General features: G+C 47.6%; 1 protein-coding gene across 4 annotated transcripts in view; it reads left to right on the forward strand.

Annotated features, from left to right (window-relative positions):
- The first annotated feature begins 1,003 nt into the window (after nt 1-1,003).
- The window catches only part of ZFP64 (ZFP64 zinc finger protein), a 98,846-nt gene continuing 86,971 nt past the window's right edge, over nt 1,004-12,878 (forward strand). For 2 of the 4 annotated variants that reach the window (XM_010363366.2, XM_010363364.2), the window contains exons 1-2: nt 1,004-1,398; nt 5,951-6,190. In XM_010363366.2, the coding sequence (XP_010361668.1) occupies nt 1,353-1,398; nt 5,951-6,190 (286 nt within the window). In that variant the 5' untranslated portion in view covers nt 1,004-1,352. The remainder of the gene's footprint in view (nt 1,399-5,950; nt 6,191-12,878) is intronic. The other 2 variants (XM_010363365.2, XM_030915505.1) reach the window with 2 other exon arrangements.

The raw sequence follows: 12,878 nt of genomic DNA on the forward strand, positions 1-12,878 counted from the left end.
GCCTGGGCAACATCTCTACAAAAATAAAAATTAAAAAGTGAGCCAAGGTGGTGGCCCACGCCTGTTGGGAGGATTGCTTGAGCCCAGGAGTTGGAGGCTGCAATGAGCTAGGATCCGACCACAGCACTCCAGCCTGAGAGCCAGAGCAAGACCCCTTCTCTAAAAAAAGAAGAAAGAGAGAAGAGAAGAGAAGAGAAGAGAAGAGAAGAGAAGAGAAGAGAAGAGAAGAGAAGACAAGAGAAGAGAAGAGAAAAACAGGAAGGAGACAGGGAGTGATTGGGTGGGGAGGAGGGAGCTGCAATATTTGAATGATAAGATTAGGCCAAGCCTGTTCTCCCTGAGTGTGAATTTGAATGCTGACCTTCAGAGGCAGGGCAGACTCTATGTGCAAATACCTCGAGGCTGGAGAGGTCTGAGGCTTGGGAGGATAGGCAGAGACAATAGGGCTAACTCAGGAGCCCCGGGGGAGGGAGTAGTAGTAAGACATGAGGGACAGAGCAGAGAGGGCAGTGTCCTCAGAGTGTGGACGCTGACCAACACTAGGGACATCACCTGGGAACTTAGAAATGCTCGTTCTCAGGCCTCGCCCCAGACCTACTGAAGCAGAAACGCTGGGGTGGGCCCAGCAGCCTGTGTTCTAACAAGCTTTTCAGGCGACTGTGATGCACGATAAAGTTGGCAGCTCCTGGAGCAGAGGACCCTTCGCGCTACGACCCCAGCTCATCGCGGTCCTCTCAGTCTCCCTAGCGGGGCAGGGGACCCGCCCAGCGCTTTGCTGATTTGCCCAGCACTGACGCCCAACCTGGGTTTCTCCGGAGCCCGCCGCGCCCCGCGCACCCACCCCGCAACGGCAGCCGCACGCGGGTCTCCCCGCAAACCACACAGGCGTCCCCGGAGCAGCGCTGCTCCACTGCAGCGCTGGGGCCCGAAGCCTGGGGCTGCAGGTGCAAAAGGCGCCCCGAGCCGGGGAAGCCAATCGCGTCCGCGGAGAACGCAGAGTGCGGGCAGGGGCGCATCCCTCGCCACCCGCGGTCTCCCAGCACGCCCGGACGCGCGTGGCCATCCAGCTCCCCGGGGACGTTGGGGGTCTCCGCGGGCCTGGGCCTCGGGATTCGCCCGCCGCTTCCCCGGGGAGCCGCTGCTGCAAAGCCAGGTTGGGGCTCCGGGCCCGGCCAGCGCCCTCTAGGCAGCGGAAGTGCAGCTTGCTTTACATCCGTCCTCCCCGCCTCGCAGAGTTGGGAGAAGGCAGGGTGGGGGGTGTGGAAAAATAAAAGGAAAAGTCCTTGCACCATGTAGATCAGCGTCCCCTACTTTGGCATCCCGGCCGGCCGGGGATCTCTTAGTCTGCGGCCATGAACGGGAGCAGCGAGGGCGAGAGCTTCGCGGGCTCGGTGCAAAGTAAGTGCTTTTCCGGGCGCAGTGCGCGCTCCGGGGCCCAGTGCGCGCTCCGGGGCCCGGGCCCAAGCACGTTTGCGACGCAGCCAGCAGGCCCGGGGCCCCGAAATCGGGGTGACGGCTCGGAGCCGCGTCTCGGGGACCGCGGCGGGCGCGCGGTGCAGGGGGCGCCGGAATGGGCTTGGGGTGGGGGCGCACCCGACCTGGCGCAAGAAGGGGGACGCCCTCCAGCCTTGCGAGACCCCTTGGAAGGGAACGGTGGGGGAGGGCACGCCGTTCAGACAATCGCCACCCCCTAAGGGCATTCCCGCCCCACCAGGCGGAGTTTGGGGCGGGCAGGAGAGAGGAAGGAATCTGGGGTAAATGGGGCAACACTGATGGTAAAACTTCTGCCTCAGTGGCTCAAAATTAGAGCCTGGAGATTGGGGGAGTCTCCAGGTCTCACGAGGTCCTGCCGGCTCATTGCAAAGCCTTTTCCACATTAAGGGTGGAGATCTGAATGGGAAACGGGGTTGTGATCGCTTTCTTTGGGTTTGGGGTTCAGTTTTTATTTAACCGATGAGGACATCAGCGTTTTTCAAGTCCCTGGTTTCTCTCGGTGCATTGTTTCCCAAAGTGTGGTCCAGAGACTGAGTGCAACCAGCCACCTGGGAGCGAGAGCGTGCATTTTAAAACTGCTTTCTGGGCCCCACCCATTCAATCTCGGAGGTGGGGCTGGGGATCCGCTGTCCTTCGTAGCTGCCTGGGCAACTCTGAAGCACATGAAGTTTGGGAACCTGTCTACCAGGGGTTTGCAGAAAACCTGGCACATATTAAGCTCCCAGCTTGTTAGCTGCTACTGTTAACAGTTTGGAAGACACCGGTTCCCAAACTTGGCGGGGTATTCCTTCCATGACTGTGAAAAGCACAGATTTTCCTAAACACCATCCTCTCCACCCCACCCTGTTATGACTCAGTATCTCCTAGGTGGGGCTCAGATATGTCCATGTTTAAATAGTGTACCTCAGTAATAACCCCAGCAGGTAACATGCTGGGGGACTGGCGGGAAGTGGGGACTGTGCTGGTACGAGCACCATCCCATTTAATTCTCATAACAAGCCCGTGTTTTTTCTTGGAGAAATTAAAAACGAACAAGCAAACGAAAACCATGAACTAGAAACCTCTCTTCTCCCATTTTTCAGATGAGAAAACCCAAGCTTAAAGTCACTGTTGTTAAATGACAATGTTAAGATTCTAACGAAGGTCTATGTCATTACTTTTGCACTTTCCACATACCAGTGACATTATTTGTTATTAAAATTATTTCGTTCTGGATGTCAGTCCTGTTCCATCATTAAGGAATCGTCAGCAATGCAAGCTACTTCATGTCTCACTTCCTTGTTTCCTTGTTAGTTCCATGGATATCTTAGTAGCTGCCAAGAAGAAAAGGTTTGGTTCCTTCCATCCATTGATTGCAAAGTGCTTAAGTATATCCCTGCAAGATGGCTTATCACAGTGCTCAGCCCATTCTCCTTAGCAAGTGAACCAAATTGTATTTCTGAACAGAGATTTCTTGTCTTAGTTAGACCTGGGGAAAATTGGACATAATGTAAATATCTTAGAAATTTTCAGAAATTTTTGATGCAAAATTTTAACCATATATGCACAAAGGTAGTCTTGTATCATTTAACTTGGGAAAAATTGGAAATTATGTAAATACCTTATTGTTGCTGAGAAGATTATGATGCATGGACACCATGGAATAATGTATTGCCATTAAATAATGATATATATGAAGAGATTTTAATGATATAGCACAATGTTTATGCAATATTTAGGAAAAAGGGGCCGGGTGGAGTGGCTCACGCCTGTAATCCTAGCACTTTGGGAGGCCAAGGCAGGCGGATCACATGAGGTTGGGAGTTCAAGACCAGCCTGACCAACATGAGAAAACCCCGTCTCTACTAAAAATACAAAATTAGCCAGGTGTGGTGGCGCATGCCTGTAATCCCAGATACTCCAGAGGTTGAGGCAGGAGAATCACTTGAACCCACGAGGCGGAGGTTGCAGTGAGCCAAGATCGTGCCCTTGCACTCCAGCCTGGGCAACAAGAGCAAAACTCCATCTCAAAAAAAGATTTAAAAAATTAGGAAAATGATTAGTTTTATACTATGATCTGAATATTTACAATACTATGATCTTATGCAACTTTTTTTTTTTTTTTTTGAGACGGAGTCTCGCTGTGTCACCAGGCTGGAGTGCAGTGGCATGATCTTGGCTCACTGCAACCTCCACCTCCTGAGTTCAAGCAATTCTCCTGCCTCAGCCTCCGGAGTAGCTGGAATTACTGGCACATGCCACCCCACCCGGCTAATTTTTGTATTTTTAGTAGAGACGGGGTTTCACCGTGTTGGCCAGGATGGTCTTGATCTCTTGACCTTGTGATCCACCCACTTCAGCTTCCCAAAATGCTGGGATTACAGGCGTGAGCCATCTTATGCAACTTTTAAGTGTAAAGAAAATGAATGGAAAAAAAATTGTATATTCATGGCATGCAGAGATGGAAATATTGAATGATTTTCCCCCTCTTTTTAAGCTTCTTCTAAATTTTCTTACAAACATGAGTTATTTATTTATTTATTTATTTTATGTGAGATGGAGTCTTGCTCTGTCGCCCAGGCTTGGAGTGCAGTGGCACAATCTCGGCTCACTGCAACCTCCGCCTCCCAGGTTCAAGCAATTCTCCTGCTTCAGCCTCCCTAGTAGCTGGGATTACAGGTGTGTGCCACCACACCTGGCTAATTTTTTTTTTTTTTTGTATATTTTTAGTAGAAATGGGGTTTCACCATGTTAGCCAGGATGGTCTTGATCTCCTGACCTCATGATCCACCCGCTATGTCTTTATTGAACAAATATTTATATAGTACCTTCTAGTACAGTGCCAAGTACTGTGCTTTGCAGGTATTAATATAGTATTAACTATTGATATGATTAGTATCAAGAAATAATGTCGGCCCAGCATGGTGGCTCACGCCTGTAATCCCAGCACTTTGGGAGGCCGAGGCGGGCAGATCACGAGGTCAGGAGATTGAGACCATCCTGGCTAACACGGTGAAACCCTGTCTCTACTAAAAATACAAAATATTAGCTGGGCATGGTGGCAGGCGCCTGTAGTCCCAGCTACTCGGGAGGCTGAGGCAGGAGAATGGCATGAACCCAGGAGGCAGAGCTTGCAGTGAGCCGAGATCGCGCCACTGTACTCCAGCCTGGGCCACAGAGAGAGACTCTGTCTCAAAAAAACAAAACAAAACAAATAATGTCCCTGCCAGTTAGGAATGAATTTTGGCTACAAGTAACAGAAACCCAAATTATACTGGTCTAATGAAATCTGGAATTGATTGATTGCAGCGTTGAATCAGGGGAATCAGTGAAATAAAGCGCAGAGCCCATAGGGGTCTCGGCATTTTCCTCATAGTTACAAGATGGCTACAGAAGCCCCAGCATCACATTTGCATCCAAAGCCAGAAGAAAAGGGGCGCAGTGCTAGCCACATTTCCTCCGTTTTTATCACGAATGCCAAACTCTTCCCAGAATCTCCTCCAGCTCTGTGCTGGAGAAGTTCACAAATATGTAGGGGACCAAGATTATTTAGACTAGTGGTTCTCAGAGTATGTGTGTTGGGTGAGTATGTTTGGAAATGTGCATGAGGATCCGTTTTCATAATTATCTTTTATTTAGGATAGGAGGTGGCTGCTAGTTCTGCCAAGTGCAGGACATCCTGCACTTCAAATATCAAATCCTGCATATCAAATAACTTTCTTGCAAACAACGCGACTAGTGTCCCATGGGTAACAATGCAGCATGAACCATCACGTGGTTGGTTGCTATACATTATATCTAATTTTCCCCAAGTTAAATAATACAAGAATATTTTTGTGCATGTATGGTTGGATAAAATTATGCATCATAATTTTCTGAAAATTGTTTTTTTTTTTTTTGAAACGGAGTTTTACTCTTGTCCCCCAGACTGGGGTGCAATGGTGTGATCTCAGCTTGCTGCAACCTCCGCCTTCTGGATTCAAGTGATTCTCCTGCCACAGCCTCTCGAGTAGCTGGGATTATAGGCACGCACCACCATGCCCAGCTAATTTTTGTATTTTTAGTAGAGATGGGATTTCACCATGTTAGCCAGGCTGGTCTTGAACTCCTGACCTCAGGTGATCCGCCTGCCTCAGCCTCCCAAAGTGCCAGGATTACAGGCATGAGCCACTGCACCCGGCCAATTTTCTGAAGATTTCTAAGATATTTACATTATGTCCAGTTTTCCCCAGGTTTAACTAACGCAAGAAATCTCTGTGTGGAAATATGATCCCTTGCTGCTAGGACACAATTAGGAGAAGTGGAAGGTGGAGTGGATACTGGGCCACAAATGCAAGAAGTGGAAGGTGGAGTGGATACTGGGCCACCACTCAGCCATGTCTGCCACCATGCCTTTTCTTCCTACCATGAATCTGGTTTGCATTAGAATTCCAAGCTGTTTGGAATTAATCTGTTACTTTCCCTTTGTCCCATGGAGTTCCAGGTGGCACAACGGTGCTGGTGGAGCTGACTCCCGACATCCATATTTGCGGCATCTGCAAGCAGCAGTTTAACAACCTGGATGCCTTTGTAGCTCACAAGCAAAGTGGCTGCCAGCTGACGGGCACATCCACGGCAGCCCCCAGCACAGTCCAGTTTGTATCGGAGGAAACAGTGCCTGCCACCCAGACTCAGACCACCACCAGAACCATCACATCGGAGACCCAGACAATCACAGGTACAGCTGCAGCATGGGGGAGTCGGCCAGAGTTGGCCTGGCTATGTCTCAAACACCTCCATGGAACTTGTTAAAAATATAGATTCCCAGAGCCCACCCCCTAGGGTTGCTGATTCATTATTTTTAACAAGCTCCACTGGGAAGCCAGCTGCCCAGCCAGGTTTGGGAGCTGCTAGGTTAAAACATTAAATGTTAGCAGTTGTCACATGTTATAAAAAAAACAGACAAAAAAAAAAAAAGATTTCTGAAACAAAAATCTGTATACTAAGGGAAAAAAAAAGACTAGCAGAAAATACATTGCAATAAAAAAAAGTGGTTGTTTTGGGTGGTAGAAGTATGGCTACAATCCTTGAGTTTACATTTACTTGTGTAAAGGGCCAAAAAGCCTGTTGTTGTTTTAAAAAAAAATCTATAAACAGGCATTGGTATCTCCTCCCCCTTGCGTGGCTGATCAGGAAAACATCCCTGTTCTCTGTTGTGTACACTCACTCCACCAAAAATAAATTACAGATGGGTCAAAAATTTAAATGTGCATAAGAAAACCATAAAAGTCCTAGAGGAGATATACCCACAAACACATACACACACAGTTATACCTGTGTAATTTGTCTTAAGGGGCAGGAAGATAACTTTAAAATTATGAAGTAGCCCATTTATGGGATAGTACTGGATCTTGTGGGGAAACAGAGAATGCATTCCTTAGCTAAAGGCATTTGACTCTAAAAAATGTACTAATATGCCTACCAAAGAAAGCAGGTTATGGACCACACCCTCTAAGAAAAAGAATCACATATGTGATTGCAAATGAAGTTACAAGTTTTCTAAAGTAAAATGCAAAGTCTAAAGACAATCAACTTGGGGAAAAATTCGTGGCATATATAATTAAGGCCCAATATCCCTCTTATACAAAGAACTGCTAAAACCAGTAAAATATAAAAAGTGCAAAGTGGAGGCCGGGCACAGTGGCTCACGCCAGTAATCCCAACACTTTGGGAGGCTGAGGCAGGCGGATCACCTGAGGTCAGTAGTTCTAGACCAGCCTGGCCAGCATGCTGAAACCCCGTCTCCACTAAAAATACAAAAATTAGCTGGGCATGGTGGCAGGCGCCTGTAATCCCAGCTACTTGGGAGGCCGAGGCAGGAGAATCGCTTGAACCCAGGAGGCGGAGATTGCACTGAGCCGAGATCGCGCCTTCGCACTCCAGCCTGGGGGACAAGAGTGAGACTTCGTCTCAAAAAAAAAAAAAAAGTGCAAAGTGAAAAGGTCAGTGGATGATATACAGGGGACGACTGGCCATAAAGGGAGGTTTGGTCACCTTAGTAATTACAAAAATGCAAATCTAAACAAGGCTTGGGGAAGGACACTGATTGCATTTTCTGGGGATGTAAATTCTTATAACCTGGACAATTTTGTGATGGCTTTCAAATCTTAAATTTAAAATTTCTTAGTTTTAAAATGTACATAAAGATATTTATCCAATAAGCCTGCAGCTAGGTATTCATCCTATAAAACTTCATGAACAGGCTAGGCACGTTGGCTCACGCCTGTAATCCCAGCACTTTGGGATGCCAAGGCAGGTGGATCACCTGAGGTCAGGAGTTCATGACCAGTCTGGCCAATATGGCAAAACACCTTCTCTACGAAAAATATGAAAACTAGCCCAGCATGGTGCTACATGCCCGTAATCCCAGCTACTCGGGAGGCTAAGGCAGGAAAATTGCTTGAACCTGGGAGGTGGAGGTTGCAGTGAGCTGAGATCATGCCACTGCACTCCAGCCTGGGCAACAGAGTGAGACCTTGTCTCAAAAAAATAAAAATAAAAAACTTCGGCCGGGCGCGGTGGCTCAAGCCTATAATCCCAGCACTTTGGGAGGCCGAGACGGGCGGATCACGAGGTCAGGAGATCGAGACCATCCTGGCTAACATGGTGAAGCCCCGTCTCTACTAAAAATACAAAAAACTAGCCGGGCGAGGTGGCGGGCGCCTGTAGTCCCAGCTACTCCGGAGGCTGAGGCAGGAGAATGGCGTGAACCCGGGAGGCAGAGCTTGCAGTGAGCCGAGATTGCACCACTGCACTCCAGTCTGGGCGACAGAGCGAGACTCCGCCTAAAAAAAATAAATAAATAAAAAATAAAAAATAAAAAACTTCATAAACAAATGTACAAGGATATTCATTTACAGCATGTACTATAGAGAAAGTGGAGCCTTTGTATGTATACGTCGAGAGAGTTAGAGATGGCCAGGTGCAGTGGCTCACACCTGTAATCCCAGCCCTTTGTGAGGGCAAGGCTGGAGGATTGCTTGAGGCCAGGAGTTCAAGACCAGTCTGGTCCACATAGCAAGACCCCACCTCTACATTAAATTTTAAAAATTAGTCAGGCACGATAGCACGTACTTGTAGTCCTTGCTGCTCAGGAGGTTAAGGCAAGAGGATCACTTGAGCCCAGGAGTTTGAGGCTGCAGTGAGTTATGATCGTACCACTGCACTCCAGCCTGGGTAACAAGTGAGACCCTGTTTCTTAAATAAAATAAAAATAAAAGAGGGATTTAAATAAATAAATAAATATCAAAGATTCCAACCATGGAATATGACTTAGCGTTGGAAAGGAGGAAATTTAGATCTGTGTGTGGTCACAGAAAGATTCTCAAGGCATATATATATTAAAAAAAAGGAAGCCTACATATTATATGGTCTTATATTTCAGGGAAGTTTCTAGAACAGGGATGGGGCAGGTGATGTGAATGAGAGAAGTTGTCTTTGGGGGAGGTGTCAGAGAGTGGTGGGGACTGTGGTGAAGTGGAGAAATCACACATGCCTCATCCAAAAGTGCAGCTGTTCTTTGGATCCAGCCAGTTAGATATTTCAGTTTTTCAGAGAAGCTGAAAATGTGAAATTTTCCAAATATAAAACTTTGTTGCCAAACAATACATCTCTGAGCCTGACTGATTCCATAAGGTTCTTCTAGCTTGTTCTTAGAGAATGTTTACCCAGTAGTCTGGAACTGAAGAGTTAGGAGCACCAGAAGTCAGGGCCAGGCGCAGTGGCTCACGCCTGTAGTCCCAGCACTTTGGGAGACCGAGGTGGATCACTTGAGGTCAGGATTTCAAGACCAGCCTGCCAACATGGTGAAACCTCATCTCTAGTAAAAATACAAAAATTGGCCAGGCATGGTGGCACACGCCTATAGTCCCTGTACTTTGGAGACCGAGGCACGAGAATCTCTTAAACCCAGGAGGCGGAGGCTGCAGTGATAGTGCCACTGCACTCCCCACTGGGCAACAGAGTGAGTGAGAGTCCATTAAAAAAAAAAAAGTCAGGAAACCAACTTTCCCCTTATGAGGTATCTACTGGGGTGATGTTTGAATTTTTTTGGCAATAAGCAAAGTTTTGTGGGTTTTTTTTTTAAATGCATCCAAAATAATGTTTCTGCTGAGTTTTTTAAACAGTAGACATTTTGGAATACAATAAAACTGATCGCCTTACAAACCTTAACAAAAGAACACTGAGATCTTCCCACTGTCTCCTGAGTTTATCTTCATTCCCATCTTAAAGGAAGTCACCAAGAAAAGGTGAAAACCAGAAAACCCTTAAAGGTGGGCCTGGTAGGACCTAATTATTTTGCACCAGGATCAAGCAAAGCTGCCTTTGGGGAAGGGACATGGCCAAGGTCCCATCAGAACTTCGGGACAGTCCTGGGACATGTGTTTTGCCCCTTATCCTGGTGGCCTTTTTCGTGAGGACAGTGTTTGCTTTCTTGTCCTCAAAAACCAAAATCCCGGTACCTCTCACACTGGGTGGGAGCCATAGAAAAATGGATGCCCTGCCGTGTGGGAGGCTTCCAGGCCCACACTTTTTCCTTGGGGCCGTTGCTTTTTTCTGGGCTCTGAGCCTTCGCTGATGCTTTTTCCTTTGCCTGAAATACCTTTCCCACCTTGGCCTGGCTGATGCCAAGTCAACCTCAAGACCTTAAGTTTCATGACAATCTTCACAAAAAAGGGTCTGCCTTCCTCTTGGGGACACTCCCCTCCCCTCTATATTGCAGCAGCCATGATGAACTCCTTTCTGTTTCTGGAATGAGCCACATTTCCTCCAGGCTCAGACCTTGCCTGTGTTGTTCCTTCTGCCTGGAACTGCCTTAATTCTTACGTCAGAGCTGGGCTTAAGGGCATTTTCTCAAAGACCCCTTCCCTGCACCACTCACTCTTTTCCCAGATCAGGTCATGTTCCATATTTAAATGACTAATAGAGGAATGACTTTAAAGTCGATCTCCATCCCTGACCTGTAAGCCCTGCTGCTGTTCACCACTGGATCCCAGCACCAAGGCACTTATTATTATTATTATTATTTTTTTTTTTTTTGAGACGGAGTCTCACTCTGTCGCCCAGGCTGGAGTGCAGTGGCCGGATCTCAGCTCACTGCAAGCTCCGCCTCCTGGGTTTACGCCATTCTCCTGCCTCAGCCTCCGGAGTAGCTGGGACTACAGGCGCCCGCCACCTCGCCCAGCTAGTTTTTTGTATTTTTTTTTTAGTAGAGACGGGGTTTCACCGTGTTAGCCAGGATGGTCTCGATCTCCTGACCTTGTGATTCGCTCGTCTCGGCCTCCCAAAGTGCTGGGATTATAGGCTTGAGCCACCGCGCCCGGCCCAAGGCACTTATTATTTGTTGGATGTGAACAACTGCTCAAATCTCATATACATCAGTAAAGCTGACCTCACAACAAAATAACGGCTCCCTTTTTTGTCCTCCTAGTTTTTTTGTTTGTTTGTTTTGTTTTTTGAGACAGAGTCTTGCTCTGTTGCTCAGGCTGGAGTGCAGTAGTACAATCATGGCTCACTGCAGCCTTGATCTCCTGTGCTCAAGCAGTCCTCCCACCTCAGCCTCCCAAGAAGCTGGGGCTACAGGCATGCACCACCACATCCAGCCAATTTTTAAATTACTGATAGAGTTTTGCTACGTTGCACAGGCTGGTCTTGAACTCCTGGGCTAAAATGATCCTCCCATCTTGGGCTCCCAAAGTGCTAGGATTACAGGCATGAGCCACTGCACCCAGCACTTCTATTTCTTTGTTCAAAGAAGTTTGCCCTCCTCTTAGCATTTCCACGGCCCTGCGATCATTGGATCTTGCCATGCCTGAGTTTTGTTGACTGCCCTGAATGCTCAGGCCAGTCCTGGAGTCCTGTTTGTGCCTGGCACACAGAGCCCTCCCCTGCACAGTGCTGAAGGGAGCCACAGGCTCAGAGACAGACTGTTGGACTTGCATCCCAATCCACCACCTAACAGCCGTAGGCTGTGGGCAAATCATTTACTCTCCCTCTCACTTAACAGTCCCCATCTGTAAAAAGAGGTTATAATACCTAATCATCGTTGGGTTATTGTGAGAATTCTGCAATAATCCACATAAAGGACCTGAGATAGAGAAATTGGGTTCATGAGCGATCGCTTTTATTAATTTTAGAGACTAATAAACAGGTGGCAAAAGGATGGTGAGATCTGCAGCGTACGTTGTCTCTGCCTGACTCAGCTGCTCCTCCTGATGGTTCCTGCCTCTCTGCCAACTAAACAAGCAGAAGTCTGCTTTCTTTTCTTTTTTACACTTATTAGATTGGTTTTCTGGGTGCCGTTCCCCCTATTGTGCTTCCAGTTTCCATTGACTGGCAGTTCCCAGACCTGCCTATGGACCAAGATCCCCTGGGAGCTTGTTAAGGATACCGGTGCCCGGGCTCCACCTCCTGAATCTGAATGTCTGGAGCCGAGGCTCAGGTATCTGTATTTTTAACAAGCTCCTGGGGGATTCCGGGTCTCAGCCAGTTTAGACAGTTATTCACTGCTCAAAACCACAGTCCAACCCCCCAAATAGTGGATTTCTGCAGATATCCTCATCTGGACATTTTCCAGACTCGTTTGTCCTTGATTAAGAGCGTTTCTCGCTCTTCTCCTATGTCTCCTCTGCCTGATAATACTTGGGTTTAAAGTAAAATTTATTATCTGCCTGCTAGCTTTGAAAGCTGCCCGTTGTCTGGCATATGATTTAAGGATTTTCATATGGGAGCCGTAAAATTAGATGTGGATGCTGGTGGAAATACATCCCATGTGCATTTTCTAAGTCCATGGCTTCAAATCACGGGGCTTTGGAGTCAAGTCCCTGAGTTTAAATCTTGGCTGCGTAAGGCCTTAGGAACCCCATGACCATGGCAAATTACATTACATTCATTTCAAAGCGAGGGTAAAAGTAAACAGAGAGGGCTGGGCGTGGTGGCTCATGCCTGTAATCCCAACACTTTGGGAGGCTGAGGTGGGTGGATCACAAGGTCAGGAGTTCGAGACCAGCCTGGCCAATGTGGCGAAACCCCATCTCTACTCAAACTACAAAAATTAGCCGGGCATGGTGGTGGGTGCCTGTAATCCTAGCTACTTGGGAGGCTGAGGCCGGAGAACCGCTTGAACACGGGAGGTGGAGGTTGCAGTGAGTGGAGATTGCGCCATTGCACTCCAGCCTGGGTGACAGAATGAGAGTCCATCTCAAAAATAAATAAATAAATAATAAAAAACAAAAATAAAAAAATAAGCAAAGAGGGAACAGGGTTTGGTAATGAAGAGTCTGGGGTCCTGAGACAGACTGCTTGGGTTCACATCCTGGCTGTACCACTTGCTAACCATGTGACCCTGGGCAGGTTACTTACACTGT

This window comes from Rhinopithecus roxellana, chromosome 13, assembly GCF_007565055.1.
Source record: "Rhinopithecus roxellana isolate Shanxi Qingling chromosome 13, ASM756505v1, whole genome shotgun sequence".
In the NCBI taxonomy this organism is placed as follows: domain Eukaryota; kingdom Metazoa; phylum Chordata; class Mammalia; order Primates; family Cercopithecidae; genus Rhinopithecus; species Rhinopithecus roxellana.